The sequence below is a fragment of the Varanus komodoensis genome, unplaced genomic scaffold (assembly GCF_004798865.1).
Source record: "Varanus komodoensis strain SLA01 unplaced genomic scaffold, ASM479886v1 scaffold4, whole genome shotgun sequence".
Taxonomy (NCBI): Eukaryota; Metazoa; Chordata; class Lepidosauria; order Squamata; family Varanidae; genus Varanus; species Varanus komodoensis.
Genome location: NW_025335941.1, coordinates 17,308,398 through 17,324,178, shown reverse-complemented (window position 1 = coordinate 17,324,178; position 15,781 = coordinate 17,308,398). Strand labels below are relative to the sequence as shown.

The 15,781-nt window shown below is 41.9% G+C and overlaps 1 protein-coding gene across 1 annotated transcript; it reads right to left on the bottom strand.

Moving 5' to 3' along the window:
• Positions 1-286: 286 nt before the first annotated feature.
• Positions 287-13,557, bottom strand: ADAMTS1 (ADAM metallopeptidase with thrombospondin type 1 motif 1). The gene is made up of 9 exons (XM_044442195.1): positions 12,677-13,557; positions 8,831-9,177; positions 8,065-8,197; positions 6,522-6,689; positions 4,910-5,196; positions 4,313-4,499; positions 4,040-4,215; positions 2,895-3,070; positions 287-2,563 (listed from the first exon to the last, which is right to left on the bottom strand). Exons 1-9 carry the CDS (start codon positions 13,287-13,289, stop codon positions 1,822-1,824), a joined length of 2,829 nt encoding a protein of 942 aa, XP_044298130.1. The 5' UTR covers positions 13,290-13,557; the 3' UTR covers positions 287-1,821.
• Positions 13,558-15,781: the final 2,224 nt, after the last annotated feature.

Here is a 15,781-nt window from a genome sequence, read left to right as displayed (position 1 = left end):
AACATAAATGTGGTTAAGAATGTGAGCATCTTTACACCCAGGCAAGTGTGAAGGCTGGATTATGATAGGGATCGCAGATCTCCCATTCCAACCAATGAACCGGGTGATGTGCATGCGGGTGGCGGGGAGGCGAGATGAGCAGAAAGACTTCACCATGGATGCACGGTGCAAGCACCAGGACGGACCGTGACGTAGCTTATGATCTTGCAAAATACTGTGAACAGCTTCCCCCCCTACCTCTTGTAATGCATGAATGTTCCCATCAATGAACAAAGACCCACACACATTTTCTAAAGGTCATTGTTTATTATTTCTAGTATCATATTATATTGCATAAATACTCTATTCTTGTTATACATCTTTTTTTAAAAAAGTGATAACTTAGAAGTTCATATTAGACAAGAAATATAAAAATAAATAGGTTCATTATATGCATTTATTACCAATTACAACCCTTCTCAGAAGGAAAAGGATTTAAATACTTATAAAGTATGTATTATCTATAGTCATAAATTTTACTATATACATATGGAGAGCCACATTCTCTCATAGTCTATGGACTAGCACACACTTTTAAATATGTGGGTATTGGCATACTGCTGTGGATGGACCTGCTATCCCTCAGCTTACATTTTCCCTGCCTTACAAGTGTTTTGAGCAGTGTAAATTTGTTAGGTGCCCATGTATTGAGAGATGTACTGTTCATTATGGGATTTATCTCTTTGCATTAGATCACATGCAGCTGTGTTGCTGTTAAGCAGTATGTGCTACGTCACTTTCCCAACCTAATCACTTCCAGAAGGTTTGGACTACAACTCCTAGAAGTCTTGGTAATTTGTCATACTGGCTGGGAATGATGGGACCTCAAGTCCAAAACTTCTGGAGGGTTCTAGATGGGGGAAGCAGTGGTAGGCTGTATGATAACAAAACTGTGACCATTTCTGTAACTCAAATGGCAGCAGGTTATAAAAAGTGAAAGCAACTTTCACAAAACAGCAAACAAGTGCATATGCTCCAACCTTTCACTGGTGTCTTTTGGAGCAAATGAGACATGAACCAGACATGCAGAAAAGGAGCACAGACCAGCCAATGGAACTCGTCCATGGCTTTGGAAATGCTTCCATTCTTAGTCTGAGTGTCACCAGCTGCAAGGAAGACATCTCATTATCAAAACAAAAGATCTTTAGAGCACTACATTCTAGTTATCAAGATTTAACAAGCAGCCATCACTGTACTTGTTGGCTTCCCAATGAAGAGTATTGCTTACTGTTGTTATATCAAAAATATTCTCTAAATGATAGCAGCCATGAACAATAGAATTGAAAATTCTTCTCAAATACTGTGGTTTTGTTGCTCTTTGTGAGGTAGCCAAGACCTGACTAATAATTAAGCTTAGAGAAAACCTGTCTTCTCCTCTCCAACTATGACCAAGAAAGATATTTTCAGTACCACTACACAACCTCTTAAGTTCCCCCCACCCTGAAAAACTCCAATCCTCATTAAGGCATTAAGTGTTTGTTTAAACTTGCTTTGCCCACTTCCTATGTTTTGTTTAACTTGTAACAGACTAAAGGAGGAAATTGTAACACCTCAGGGTTTTATCTACTCAATATAAAATAGCTACTGACTGGTTTGTCATTTTATCAGATTTCAGCTGACAGGATTTTTCATGGTTCAATACTATCTAACATTATTTGCACTGTCCCATTTCAGTGAATCCACTGATTTTTCCTTTACAAATTATACTTGCTACCTCTCACCCTTAGTTTCAGTGCTTTGATGTGGGGGGAAAAACCTTTAGCTTTCCCAACTTGTTATGGTTTAGCTGCAGCTGGAAATATTGCATGAGTCTGTTAAATGCTTAGGCTTCTTTGAAGGGTCACAGCTTTCCTGTGGCAATATGGCACCATCAAAGGAAATGCATTTTAATAATCTCTTCTTGAAACCTTTTCCGCATGTCTTAGAACATGGTGACCAGTCCCCCAGCTGCCACCGTGGGCATGGTGTATCTGCACATGGTCGGACATCACTTGGCTTGAGTTCTCTTGCACAGTCATTGGCAGGCTGTCCATTAAGGTCCCTACATTCTACTGCTCTCCTCTGCCAACCAGTACCACATGACTTAGAACATTCTCCCCATTCTCCAATAAACCATTCAGATAAAATTGTCTCCTTGATTGCATTGAAAGATTCAGTCTTCTTATTGGAAGCCTTCTCGGATCCCAAATGCATTGATTTTTTCACAAAATAGGTATACTTGATTTTAGGTCGAAATGAATCACCCACAGTGAGGACCTGTATTGTTAAGGGCTCCTTCAATGGACTAAAACTACGAATTCTCTCCAGGGAGGCAGATGAACCACTGTACCTCAGAATACTGCCTTTATGGATAATGTCTTGCTCCAGTGTTGACAGTGTGTAGTCACCATTAAGAATATAGGTGCCATCAGCAGCTTTAATAGCAAGGAAGTTACCATCTTGTCTTGCACCCCTATGATTTCGTTGCTTAACTTCTATGTTCGTTGCCCCAGCAGGGATCACAACAACATCATGATAACCAGGTCTACAAGGAAGAAAAAAAGAAGCAGATGAGTCTCCATTACTTCCACAGAAATATTTTAAATAAAAATGAATTTATATCCCACATTTTTGTCAAAGGATAGTTCTCAAATTGGTTTATTTACTCCAGAATACTATCATTGACAACTTGAATCTTTGGAACTCTACAATGTGAGGTTCCTGTATACAATTGTAAAAGTTAACTAAGAAATTGATTTTGCAAGATGAAAGTTACGGTCTAAAAAATGGATAACTGTAACTTCTCTACTGTTCTAGTGAAAAAGATATGCACATGCAATTAAGACTATACCCCTCTAAAAAAAATGAAAGCGCACCTGGAACTTGAAAGCATTCCAGACACTTTCTTGCAGGTAGATCCATTGCCTCCACAGACACCGCATTTATCAAACTTCTTATTAGAGTTAATGATGCGATCACATCCAGCTTTTACACATTGCCCCTGGACACAGACTGAAGTGGAATCTGGGCTGCATAAGGTTCCATCCACCACCTTTAAAGAAAGCAAGCAAGTTTGATCACAAAGAAGACATGCAGCACTTTTAAAGTCACACTGATTTTCACAGAGATTTTATCATTTGCTTACAGAAATCTGTCTCTCAATGTCTGCAGTACCTAGCACATGAAGCTTTATATGCAACTCCTGACTGGATCAACAACTGTACATGCACTGTGTACAGATGCTGTCATCTGGAAGTCCAGCTTGTCATCCAGTCATCTGGGGTGGGGTGGTTAGCCATGTGTGCCCTCCCTGTAAAGAATCCAGGCTTTCCCTCACCTCACATATTTGTGTTCAGAATAGATAACAGAATGCCTATACTGGGAGCTCCTGCACTGGATCAACACGGCAGTGTTTTGCATATATATTTAGTCAAGGGCTATACACTATATTTTGCAATGGCAACACACATTCCTTGAACTTCTAGCAATTTTGTCAGCAGACATCTAATTAACTGCTTCAAGGATTAGGAATTCAGTATATAACTGAATATTATATGAAAAATGCTCTATTTCTTTCATTACATTTGCCAACTCTTTAAGCATTTTGTGATGAGCTCATGGACTACCAGTTTGACACTGAAATGAGAAAAAGAAGCACTTAAACGATTTTTAGAAGATAGAATTTAGCCTCTGACTGTAATCAGTTGGCATATTCCAAGTCTGGTTCCAATCCTAGGTGCAAACTAGGACATAGAGATGGAGACTGAAGCTAGATCTTAGAAAAATAGAGTTGAGGCATCATGCATCATTTTTAAAGAAAGAAAAACCAACTGCAGAAACAGAATGGCTATTCCCATAGATATTTGGAAATGATAACATCAGACCGCAAAAGAAGCCGGGGGAATAGAATGTGTTCAATAGCTTTTATATAACAAGATAGCTTCCCAATCAACCCTGGCAAAGATAAAATGTAATGCCACATTTAAATTTCTTCCTATGTATATGGAATACCCATACCCACCTTAGGCTGAAGAACAAAGAAATAGCCAGTGCCTTTCGCAAGGCAAACAAGTTTGCATCTGTCTTTGGGAGACACTCCAGCAAACTTGGGCGTCCATTGCACAGCAGGCTCAGTTCCAAAAGGTGATTTAGAAATATCGTTGTGAGTCTCACACTGTTCCTCCCTGAAGGTTTTGCCTGCACATATGAAAGACATTTATTAGGCATTAGAAACTTATTCTAAGTTTTATTATAATTACATTTTTGCCAATTAAAAGTTACTTGGAAAACTCACCGTTGTTATCCGGACAGTCTTCAATATTACAGGACCTGTACTGCACCCGCTTGCCTTCACAGTATTTCCCTCCATTCTCTGGAACAGGGTTGTCACATTCTCTGAGAGAGTACTGAACTCCTCCACCACATGTCCTAGAGCACTCGCCCCAGGGGCCCCATTCGCCCCAGCCTCCATGGACAGGCATCTGCATTTTGGAAAACGAAAATAAACACACAAATATATTTGTGAACTGAACAGATAGTTAGAAACAAAATTAGGTTGAAATCCTATTGTTGTTTATTTATATCTCTGGGAAGAACAATTTACATAACAATTTGCTGCTCCAGGAAAGTTATGTGAATACACCCAGAGAAACAAATTCTATCCATACTTTCTGCTAGTTAATCTCCACTGAATCCAATGGAACCTATTTCTGAATGAAAATAAATAGGACCACTGTTTGTTAAACTAAAATTACAAAAGGTATTTAGATTTCTCAACAATCAGAATATTTCTCATTTGCTCAGCCACAAGCATCAGCTAATAATTGCATATGTACATCATTTCTCGTCCTGCAATACTTTTTACACAGTCATTTTTTAGGAAATTACTTACATCGTAATGCTTCTTGTCTGTCTTGTTGACACACTTGCCATTCATGCACCACTTTTCCTCTCCACACATTGTGCCATCTGCCCAAGGAAAATGCTTGGTCTGACACACAAGCAATCCTCCCGAAGTGCCAGTACACCACAAGGTTGCACAAGTGCTGGTTACATCTGGACAATGTTTGGAGTCCTCTCCAAATGTGAACTGGCACTGCCTGTTGGCATCGTACAGAGTTCCAGGTAGGTCAGAAGGGAGTTGTATAGGCTTGTGAGGCTTGTCCAACAAACACTCACCTGAAAAAGGGTGAAAGGAAACTTAAATTAGATTTGGTTTCCTTTAAATGATGCATGTCTCTGATCATATGCCAGAACCAAATTCTCATGTTACAGGATGTGGGAACATTTAGAAATATAGGAAGCTGCTGTGTACCATTGGTCAGACCACTGGCTGGTATCATTTACACCAGTGGTGAGGCTTTTAGTGTCAACTTTCTTTTCTTTTTAAGTAGAATACTAAAGTACACCAACAGCAGCCTGGTGAAAAGGAGGTTTGTTTTGAATACCAGAACCAAATAGGGCTCACTGACCTTCCACATAAACATTTTGATGTGCTTATCCTCTCTGACATGCTTTCGTCATTTCACCATATATTCAGTGCTGCCTTAACTTAAGTGTTTATTTTAATGAGTCTACTCTAGATAGGACTAAAACAAGCTGCAACCCTTTATTTTAGCATGGGGGAAATTATTTTGTTGTCATTGTCAAAAACCTGAGAAATCTTTTACCTTTATATCACAATCTATCTTCTACCCAATCTATCTTCTACTGTTGCACACTGATTAGATGCAGCTCTCTATGATTTCAGACAAGATGTCTTTCCCAGTCCTACCTGGAAATGCATGGTACTGAATCTGGAAATTTCTGTCTGCCAAACATGGATTCTGCCACTGATATATAGCCCAGCAATTTAATTTGGAATAACAGAAGTACTATAAAAATGACTGAAACCAGTAAATATGCTTCAGCCTACACATGCATCCATCAGTATTTTATAATCTATTTTGAGCCATTAAATGAGTGCTTCTGTTTTAATGTAAGTCCATCTGAAGGAGCATCTTGCATAGCATTCTGTTTCCATTCTCTTGGCCAGATGCTTCTATTTCCATTCACTTGGCCAGGAAATTTATAATCAGCACACAAAGGCATCAGCCCTACTCTACTTTTTCTAAGTAACTGGTATATGGAAACACACTGTTCACATGTATGGCATTTCCCTACAGTGACCATGATATACTGTGCACCTAGAATGCCTTTTTGACATTTTCCAAACAATGAAGGAGATACTCAGATGTGATTTCCTGTCTGGCTGGGATATCCACTGATGTGGACAGGTAAGCATCTCAATCCATCTTTCCCACAGATTGATGCCAATTCCATATGAAAGACTCAAGTGATTCTCCTACTCCTGTGGGTGGGTCATTTAAATGTCCAAACTTTCTGAAAGTGGTCCTCACACCCACCTTGCATTAGAATTAAGTTTAAGTTAGCCATCAAAATTAAGCTAGCAATTAATATTTAAATGTAAGCAACATACGATCAGAACTGAAAGCACATCTTACCATGACCGTTATCCAAAAATGTAGTAATCATATAAGCACTGCACGGAGACCAGGGTTGGCTTCGATCCAGGTTGGAGAGCATAGATGCCATCATATGAGAGTCTCTGCTTATACCATTAATACCAGCACATTGCTTTGCATCATCATGGGGCATATTAAACACATGACCTTTGAAAGAGTAGGGGAAATAAGATGTATTAAAATGCTTTGAAATCATGTGCTTTTTTCCTAATCATTTATTGCATCCCTCCCAAAAAAAAAAAAAAAAAGTCTAGATCTGTTGAACTATACCATTGCAGCAAATGAGTCATGTTTTAGAGTATTACTTTTATATACAGAACATTGTACCCCATCCCAAGCACTCAGATAACTACACAGAAAGCTTTATGTCAAGTATTGCAAGGTGACAGCTACTAAAATACAACTGTAGTTTAAATGTAAGATCCTATTTCCATTTATTTGGGGATTTGATGGTGTTTTCTGACAGCATGGCTTCTATTCAAGGAAAATTTCAGTGGAGGAGGAGGCACAAAGAACACTATTTCAAGGTTCTACCCAGTGCCGCAGCTGACTTACAGAGGGGCCTGCTCTCAAGAACAGATGCTACATGCATAGCCTGTGATGGTCAGTACACTTATTTGGAAGTCAATGCTATTGATATCAGTGGAGTGTCAGAACCGAGTTCCGAATTGAATTCCTATACAAAAACCAGACTGTTCTGGAGTGTTATAATTAAAGCTGGACTGAATATCCCCCTCTACTTTTGTAGGGACATTTGTTCTCTGTGAAAGTTTGGAGAAATATATTTTGTGTCTTTTGGAATGTGCCTGTGAATTCTTACAATTTTGTAGTGGTGAGGTGGCTTACTATTCCAAATGAGGCAACAGCAAGTTTCTTTCTGTTTATTACTCTGCCACTTGAAGCAGTGGCAATTGTGCATATGTGTGTTTGTTTTATTGAGAAAAAACAAGATGAGAAACTCTGGCCAAATCATCTAGAATGGAAAGCTATCCACTCTTCATTAAGTATTTTATGTATTTATTTTCCATTCCTGAAGTTCATTACGCTGTTCAGGTGCATTACTCCACCAGTAGTGCTAAAAGAGTCTGGATCAAATGCTCCATCCCAACGTTAATTAAAAAGCAATAATCTCCTAGTGATCGTTCTGCTGCTGCTACCAGAGACAAAACTTCTTTCTCATTCAAGTCACATTACAGATTATATTCTCACTTCAGATTACAGGCGGGGACTCACAAAAATGTTCCTTTATGAAAAAAGAAAAATCCCATCACATAGATATCTGGATGGCAGGGATGTAGCCTTCTCCATGAGAACAAGTTTTCACTGTGCAGAGACTGGACTGTTATTGCAAAAGCCCTCTATCACATGAGACCCCAGCTGTAGTCTGATGTGGCGCAGTGAAAATTAGATCAGATACTAGGAGAGCCACACTAATTTAATGCTTTAAATATAGACCGATATGTAGAATACATGTTTTGAAAATGAATAAGCTTGCCACAGATCTTCCTTGAATATCAATTACCTAATTCATGAGTGGTTGTAAAGGCAGCTTGCAAGCCATCATCTTCTATGACAGAGCAACTGCGGTTTGGATCACAAGCAGTTCCCACATCAGCCATTCCAAGAGTATCACATGTCTTGGCACCACAGAGATCCTATATAAGGAAAAGAAGAGCCAGTTTCATCATTAATTAGGCCAGGAGCTTAACTTCGGCAGGAAGAAACTTACTTTGGCAGCAGGCCCTTCCCTACGGAAAATGCATTAATGCTCAGTATTTCAACAGGTATAAAAATAAACTCATTCTTGGAAGACACACAAAGTTTTGCACCAAAGAATATCATATCGCAAAACTAATTATTGTAATTAAGCTGCAAGGCATATACTATGATTCAGTAGTGTACAGCTCCTTTAGAGGCTATTTACATGAATAGTTTCATTAATTATTCCACACTTCAGTCCCTGAGTTTCCTAAACCTACTTTTAACACTGATGTGCCAATGGAAATCTACCTAGAACTTGTGAATTGGCTGCTTCATTAACTTGAGCAAACAAAGCTTAAAGATCACATTCTCAGCTATATTTGAACTATTTTTGAAAATTTTCTGATGGGGGAAACTAAAACAGAGTTAACTTTTAATTTACCCTTTAACAAATAACAACTCTAGCATCAATCCACTATTTCAATAACTGCATCCCTGAAAGAATCTTCCTAACATTTTTAATAAAACTTGAAATTCAGGATAGATTGGCTGGAGTCTGCCAAACACAAGGCTTTCTTTTCTCTTACCTGTCTTGTAAAAAGGATCGCAGTGTCATAGTGCTCAGCATGCCCATCACTGGGAGGATTGTGTTGCTTTTGCCAGTTGCAGAAGTTTCTTAAGGTAAGAGCAGCATTCGAAGACACATCAGGTCCCTTCTGTTCATCATAGATGACCATTATTTTTACCACCACTAGGCTAATGGAGTTCCGGATACTGGGATGCTTGTACAATTTGGCGGCCACAGACAGCAGTGTAAGAAGGTAGTGCTTCAGTCCATTGCCATGGAACTCTGCCATAGACTGGTCTGCTACAAGCAGGGTTTCCACATAGCGAGGGCTTGACACAAATCTCTTCCTTCTTGTGCTTCTATTGCCTTTAAGAAGAAAAGATAATGAATAATGAAATGATGGTTGGCAACTTATTTACCACTTAAGTTACATAAATAAGCAGCATTTCCAAAAGCATCTAGACAATTAGCAAAGACTTTTTATTATTCAATATAATTTTTGTTATTAAAAGCAAAAACAGGATGGCAGTCTTAAATGGGAACTCAAGATTACTGCATTTTTACTGATCAGGTTCTTCAACATGAACTTTGTTAGCAAGCCCTCATACCGTAATATTTCCACTGTGGAATCCAGCAGAAATATTCTATGCTGCCACCAAATTTTCATGGCCAACCTTGGCAAAGAGCCAAAACCCTGAAAGGAAAGGCTATCCCAGGAGAAGTCCAAAGCCTCACCAACGGCATGGCTTTATGTATGCCACATGTGCCCACGACATTGCTGGTTTCTCAGTGAGATGGTTCACAGTAGCACCATGGGTTAAACAAGTCAACCAATGGTGATGACATGCAGCAGCACATACTGTGCAAGGAGTGGGGCCTTCCCTTCATTTTTCTGGTAAGTGCACATCTGCTTGGTTTTGTTCATTTAGAACCAATTTCTTGTCTCTCTAGTGGTGGAATTTTTGTTCTGGCAGAAGCTTTTTCTCCTGCTAATTGAATATGTTGGTTTCTGCCTGAAATAAGGTCCATCACTCATAAATAGCAAGAGATTACCTTTCCTTTACAGAAAGAGAGACAGACAGACAGACAGAATATTTCAAGTCTCCTTCTCCAGCCCCTGGAAAACTTTGGACTCCCCGTTGTCCTCACCAGATCAAGTTATTAGTAGATTATTATTAACTAATTAATTATTAGTTATTATGCCCACTCCCAGCACCCAAGCTTCATTATCACAGAAAATATGCCAAAGAATCTGAAGATCTATCTTCCTTCAAGATCCTTCTTACTGGAGAGTAATCTTATCCTCTGGTTTAGTGTTCAGCCAAACAACTGTAGGTATTTTATTAAGCCAAAGAAAATTATGTGTGGTGCAATCAAGAATAAGCATTCAATGAATCTGCCCCAGATTAAATTTACAAAGTTCACAAGACTTCTTATGCTTGAAGGAATTCCACCCCAATCCACTTCTTGTAGTCCCCTGCAATAAAGCCTTATAGTCGTCATGCTGGAACTGACTATCAAAAGCTTCAACTAAGATTGCAGGGCTCTACATGGAAAGCAGAATGCAGCAAGCAAAGTTTGTGCCAAGTACTTAATTGCTTCTGTGACCCAGTTCTTGTGATCCCACTTCCTACGGTCTGGATAAATCTGCATTTACATTACTTCTAATGCTTTTTCCCCTACCTACTCACTGCCTGCATGACTCATATTAAATGAGTCCTTCATTCACAAGTCCTTCAACTGGGACTTTCTGCTTCTTCACTACACCTGTGTCAAGGCCAAGGCTATGCAAATACTTTTCAATGAATGGTCACACTGTACAGCAATTACCACTGGGTAGGATATTTTTATGTCAACAAATATCTGTTTTCTTTCTATGAGTATCCACTTAAAATATCAGTGGACTTTATTCACATGCTGTTTCTAATGTAATTTACAGCCAAAATTTCTTAATCACAAAGGGCATGCAAATAAGTGGAAACAGCAACTCTCTCATGTTATTCATCTAGATCCAGACGTTGTACTGGCTTTTCCAACCCAGGGAGCAAAAAGCACCTTTGAGAGAATTGGAAAGGGCAGATTTAGACTGAGGAAAGTAGAAAAGATTTTCCCATAAGAGTTTATTGCTGGAATTGAGTGCTCAAGCTTCAGAAATTCAATAGGTATTCCAAGAGGGTAAGAACACTGCATCATCTGTTGAGATCTAGTGGTGCAGATGGAAGATATACCTGAATAGCTCCTCTCACTCATACCTTTGGACTAATGTGTGCTGCATGCTATGCCTACAAGTAAGACCTACATGAATTTGCACGCACAAGCTGACACAAGCAGATCTGCCTAGGCCCTAGCTTCAGTCCTATGTACATTGGCTTGGAATTAATTTCATGGCAATAGCACTTATGCACAAGTTAAAGTACTGAGGACTACAATTCTCAAGTTTTAAAAGAACACTGTGTACACAATTTTTCACAGGTAGCACATTTAGCATCCAAATTATTTTTTAATGCAATTTAACCTAGATATGTTTCTTTGTAGGTTTTAACTCAATCCTAAATAAATTGCATAGTAAATGTGCATAAACATCACCTATCTGAATTTAAGATATAATGTAGACACATGTGGTGCAATCCAGTTTACTCAAAAGTTCAGTAGCACGATTACAGTGCTAATCACTACTATGCTTAGCACTGTAACCAAAGCCTTACTGAATTGCACTTCTAACCTTAGTCTGAAAATTTTTAATTAAAGTAACAATTCAAAGCACACGTGCTGGGAGCAAGATCCTATTTAATTTAGTAGATCTTCTTTCTAAACAATCAGCATGTTTTCCTTTGCTTTCAATTACTTTCTTACAATTACTTCTTTACATTCAACTAACATCACAAATTCCACATTATCCCTAGTGCCAATTCTGAGTGCCAAAAATAACGAATCTGTGCCCAGGAGCTCATTATCTGCCCATTCATTTTTGGTACCCTTGCAATGGCTTGTCTCCAATATTAGATTAGGGTAGGGCTAACAGTGGAAACAATCCAATTGCCTTTGTTTGGGAGCAGAATACATTTTGTTTATGATATGATATGGTATGATACACAAACTACTGGATTAACTAAAAGTTCACATCTTAAATGGTGGATATGCAGAAAAGTCAGGACTTTGGCTGCAATTCACAAGCTGGCTGTGAACTATTTACTGTAGATCAGGTGAACATTTGGAATCTTGGAAGGTCTCAAATGTTTTACAGAGAACAAATGGTCGTTAAGCACACACCATTTCCACCAGAACCTCCTCTCTGACGCTTCCAGTATAAGTGACATGCAGCTCTATACACAGGACTTCCACCCAACGCCTGTATCCAGTATTCATCTAACTTAAGTCCTATTTATTTAAATGGGTCTGCTGGAAGAAGGGCTAACACTGGATACTTGGATCCAGTACTCCTTGGATTGCTTCCGGCAATCAGTGCGCCTTCCTTCCAAACAAATCCCGAGACTAAAAGATGCCTTTCGAATATCTTACCCATGCAAAGAGGAATTCTGTCTTTGTTTCGAAGGAAAAGCAGATAAGCAGCATAAAACGGCTGAGCCTAACCGCACAAAGTAACTCTGATTGCTCTCTCCCGCCCACCATGCAGCCCCCTCCCCTGGCAAACATCTCTCCCATCTCAGATTTTGGTTACCAATCTCTCCAAGTCAAACGGGAGGGTTTCCCCCCTTTTTCTTGGACTCTGAAGAGAGTGTGCCGCTAGGGGCGCATGCGTGCCACGCAGCATCTCGCCGACGTTCCCGGGGCCAAACCCCTCCCTCGGCTGCAGGAGCTTCCCAGAGCAGGGCAGCGCGAAGCGGGCGCGCAGGAAGAGCCGTACCTGGGCGCGACACGTGCTCCAAGAGGCGCTCCAGCCGCCCTTCCGCGGCTGGAAGCGAGCTGTCTTCTGCCACCCCGCATTTGGCGCCGTCGCCTTGCTGGGCACTCTTCCGCAGGCGCCGCCGCAGCATGTGGAACTGCTCGCCTTCTCGGCGGTGGGAAACATTAGCCGGCTGGATGAGGTACTCGACCCCACGCAGGTAGAACGCCCCGCGGATCCCTCCGCAGAGGCTGAGAGCCACGACGGAGAACGGGTCGCTGTTCACTGTGCCGGAGTAGAAGCAGCTGGCCAAGTCTGAGCCGCCGGGGTGCTCGGACGCCTCCTCCTCGATCTGCGGGCTGCTGCCCACGTACTGCAGCGTCAGGTCCGGCGCCAAAAAGCTGCTGTCGGGCTGCAGCTCCAAGCTGAAGCGTTCGCCAAAGGCGTCCAGGCGATAGAGCCGCCCACCGGCGCTGCCCGGTTGCTGCTGCCGTTGCTCTACGACGGAGTCCAGCCGCATGGGCAGCACCAACTCCTCCTCTCCCTGCAGCTCCCGCGGCAGCGGCGGGCTGCCCCGAGCGGCCAGGCAGAGCAACAGCGCGCTCAGCGCTAGGCGTGCTGCCGCCCATTTCATGCTGCACTCCTTGAGCGGGGTTACGGAAAGGGGCAAAAAGAAAGCGAGCGCCTGGCGGGGGGAGACCCAAGACGTTTTGCGCGGCTGGGTGTGTGGCAAGCAGCGCCTGGCTCGGAGGAGCAAGCTTTCTCTCGGGGCGACTCCGCGCTGCTGCCTTGATGCAGCGCTTGCCACAGCCACGGCGGGAAGGGCAGCTGCAGCCCTCGGCTTCTCTTCGGGCGCACAAGGCGAACTTGCAAGTCCCGCGACCGGTCGGGGGAGAAAGAGAGGCGAGTCTAGGCTGGGCGAGCGCCGCGGCTGTTCGCCTTCACACTGCGAGAGCCGAGACGGCCCGCGCTTCGATTTATAGCATCTCGCTCCGCTTCGCCCCCACCGCCCTTCCTGGTAGGCGGGACCCCCGGGTTTGAGCCGCGAATGGCGGCGCTAGCTTCTGCCTCCAGCCTGGCAGCCCGCCACACCCTCTCTGAGGAAGCGGGGAGGGGAGCCGAGCCCGGGCCGAGGGGGAGATCCCTGCTCCACGCATGGCGCGTCCGGCCAGGCCCCTTCTTGCTCCCTTCCCCCTCTTGGCGGCGCGAGTCGCACGGCTTTCGCCCTTGCCCGCTGCGCGGGCTCTGCACGCAGGAGGCGCCCGGTGCAATGCCGGGGTGTTCTGGCGGAAGGGAAAAGAGGACACCCGAAGTGGAGGGACACCCGAGATCTCTGTCCCCGCCGAAGCCTTGTCATTGAACCTCCCTGGTTCTTCCAAGCTCGCCTGCGAGCCAAGGCTTTCCGGAGAAATTGAGGGGGTGGCTGCACCGGGCAGACTTAATGGGCGTGCGTGTGACTGCATCAGGCTGAGTTGTGCATGCAAGATAACGCGTCTTTTCCCTATGGGTGGCTGCGCCTGCTATAAGATTGTGGACAGTTTTGGAAAATAAGAGTCGCCCAAGATGTGCCGATTCTAAGCTGGCAACTTTCTGGACTTGGTTATCTGGCATTCCTAGCTTCAAACAAGAGGTGGAAAAGTGTCCATCAACGAGTCACATTCCTTTTAACTTTTTATTGTGCAGTTCTTCCCACTTGAAATGCTTTTCAGAGAAGGAAAGGGTGGGGGAACAAAACACAATGGATCTGTTCGCCTTCTGTTTTCCTCCTTAAAATGGGCAGGGCTTGGTTCAGTTGGCCCCAAGAAATGTATTGTTTCTCACTTCTTGGCTTGCCCCAAATCAGAGGGCCTTTGGGAAAGGATGATAAAAACAGCGATTTGAAAGAACAGTCGTAAGCAATCATTCGTAAGCAATAATCTTACCTGGTCTTTCAAAGTTTCCATGATGTCTACAATGTGTTGTACACCTGTGCTTTTGTGAAATTTTTTCTGTCTTTTCTAACACTTAACAGGCGCCTTGGCATAGGTTCAGCTTATCTTCCTATCCCAACTAAACTTCAGCAGTACAGCTAATCCACTTAATTCTATATATATATACACACACACACACACACACACACACACACAACATGTACGAGAGGTTCACCATTCTGACTGCTTCCCCCTCCTCAATTAGGTACACCTCATCTTGAGACCCAGCTAAAGAAGCAACAGATACATGCTTGGAATAAGGAGTGCTTCTGAATCCAAAGTCCTCTATTCTGTCATGAGGTTAAACTTTGAAGAATATATTTTCTTTTCATTTGACCTTTGCACAATGACATAATTTCAACACTGCCAGCTAGTTCCTGTGACTTCTGAGATCCAAAGGCCATGCCAGCTGCTGTGTGACAGTTGGATATATATACTTGGCCATAAGTCTAGCTTATTCAATCATGGAATTGTGCAAGACTGAATCACATTTGCTTCATATGTGTAGTTTATGTTATTGTATCTGGTAAGATAGAGTCTGATTGCCCACCTGTCATTTCCATTTTCATAATGCTTATTTGTTGTACTTTTTCTAGGGCAACTGATATTTTCAGCACAGTTCAGAATATCACTAACTTTCTGTCCATCAAACCAAATAATATTTCTGGAGTCTGAGCATAGAGATATTTCATCAGCTGAAGTATCTGCATTAGCATAGAAAACTCTGCAAAGCATCAAATTAGATAGCAGGACAGTGGGTGGTAGGTAGAATCATGGCCCCAAAATTCTTTACAAGGAAAATTAGCAAACAGGAAAGTTAAATGGCAAGACTTTTTAAAGCATTAAATATCACACTTTCTTTTCACTAAAGCCAGTGATAGAACTGGGTTTAGGTTGGCGCATACATTCTGTCAGTGCACTGTAACATAACTTGGAATATTTGTGTGGCCCAATCCTGTTTGTGTTTATTTGGATTTAAGTCCTTCTAAATACAGTATGAATTTAGATTACCGCCTTGAACTGCTCTCATAGGCATAATAGGAAGTAACCTTAGCATTCACCTCCCAAGAAAAGTTTTTATAAAAGGAATAGAATAATAAAGATGAAAGGAAGAAAAATGTTATTGTTTTAAAAGTAATTGATTGTTAATGACCTG

Bases quoted from the DNA above. Each gene is read 5' to 3' on its own strand.
- ADAMTS1 (XM_044442195.1), bottom strand. From the start codon at position 13,289: ATGAAATGGGCGGCAGCACGCCTAGCGCTGAGCGCGCTGTTGCTCTGC. The intron at 4,500-4,909 runs GTAAGTAATTTC...TCCAAAATGCAG, and splicing joins CAGACAAGAAGCATTACGAT to ATGCCTGTCCATGGAGGCTG. The intron at 3,071-4,039 runs GTGGGTATGGGT...CTTTCTTTAAAG, and splicing joins TCTTTGTTCTTCAGCCTAAG to GTGGTGGATGGAACCTTATG.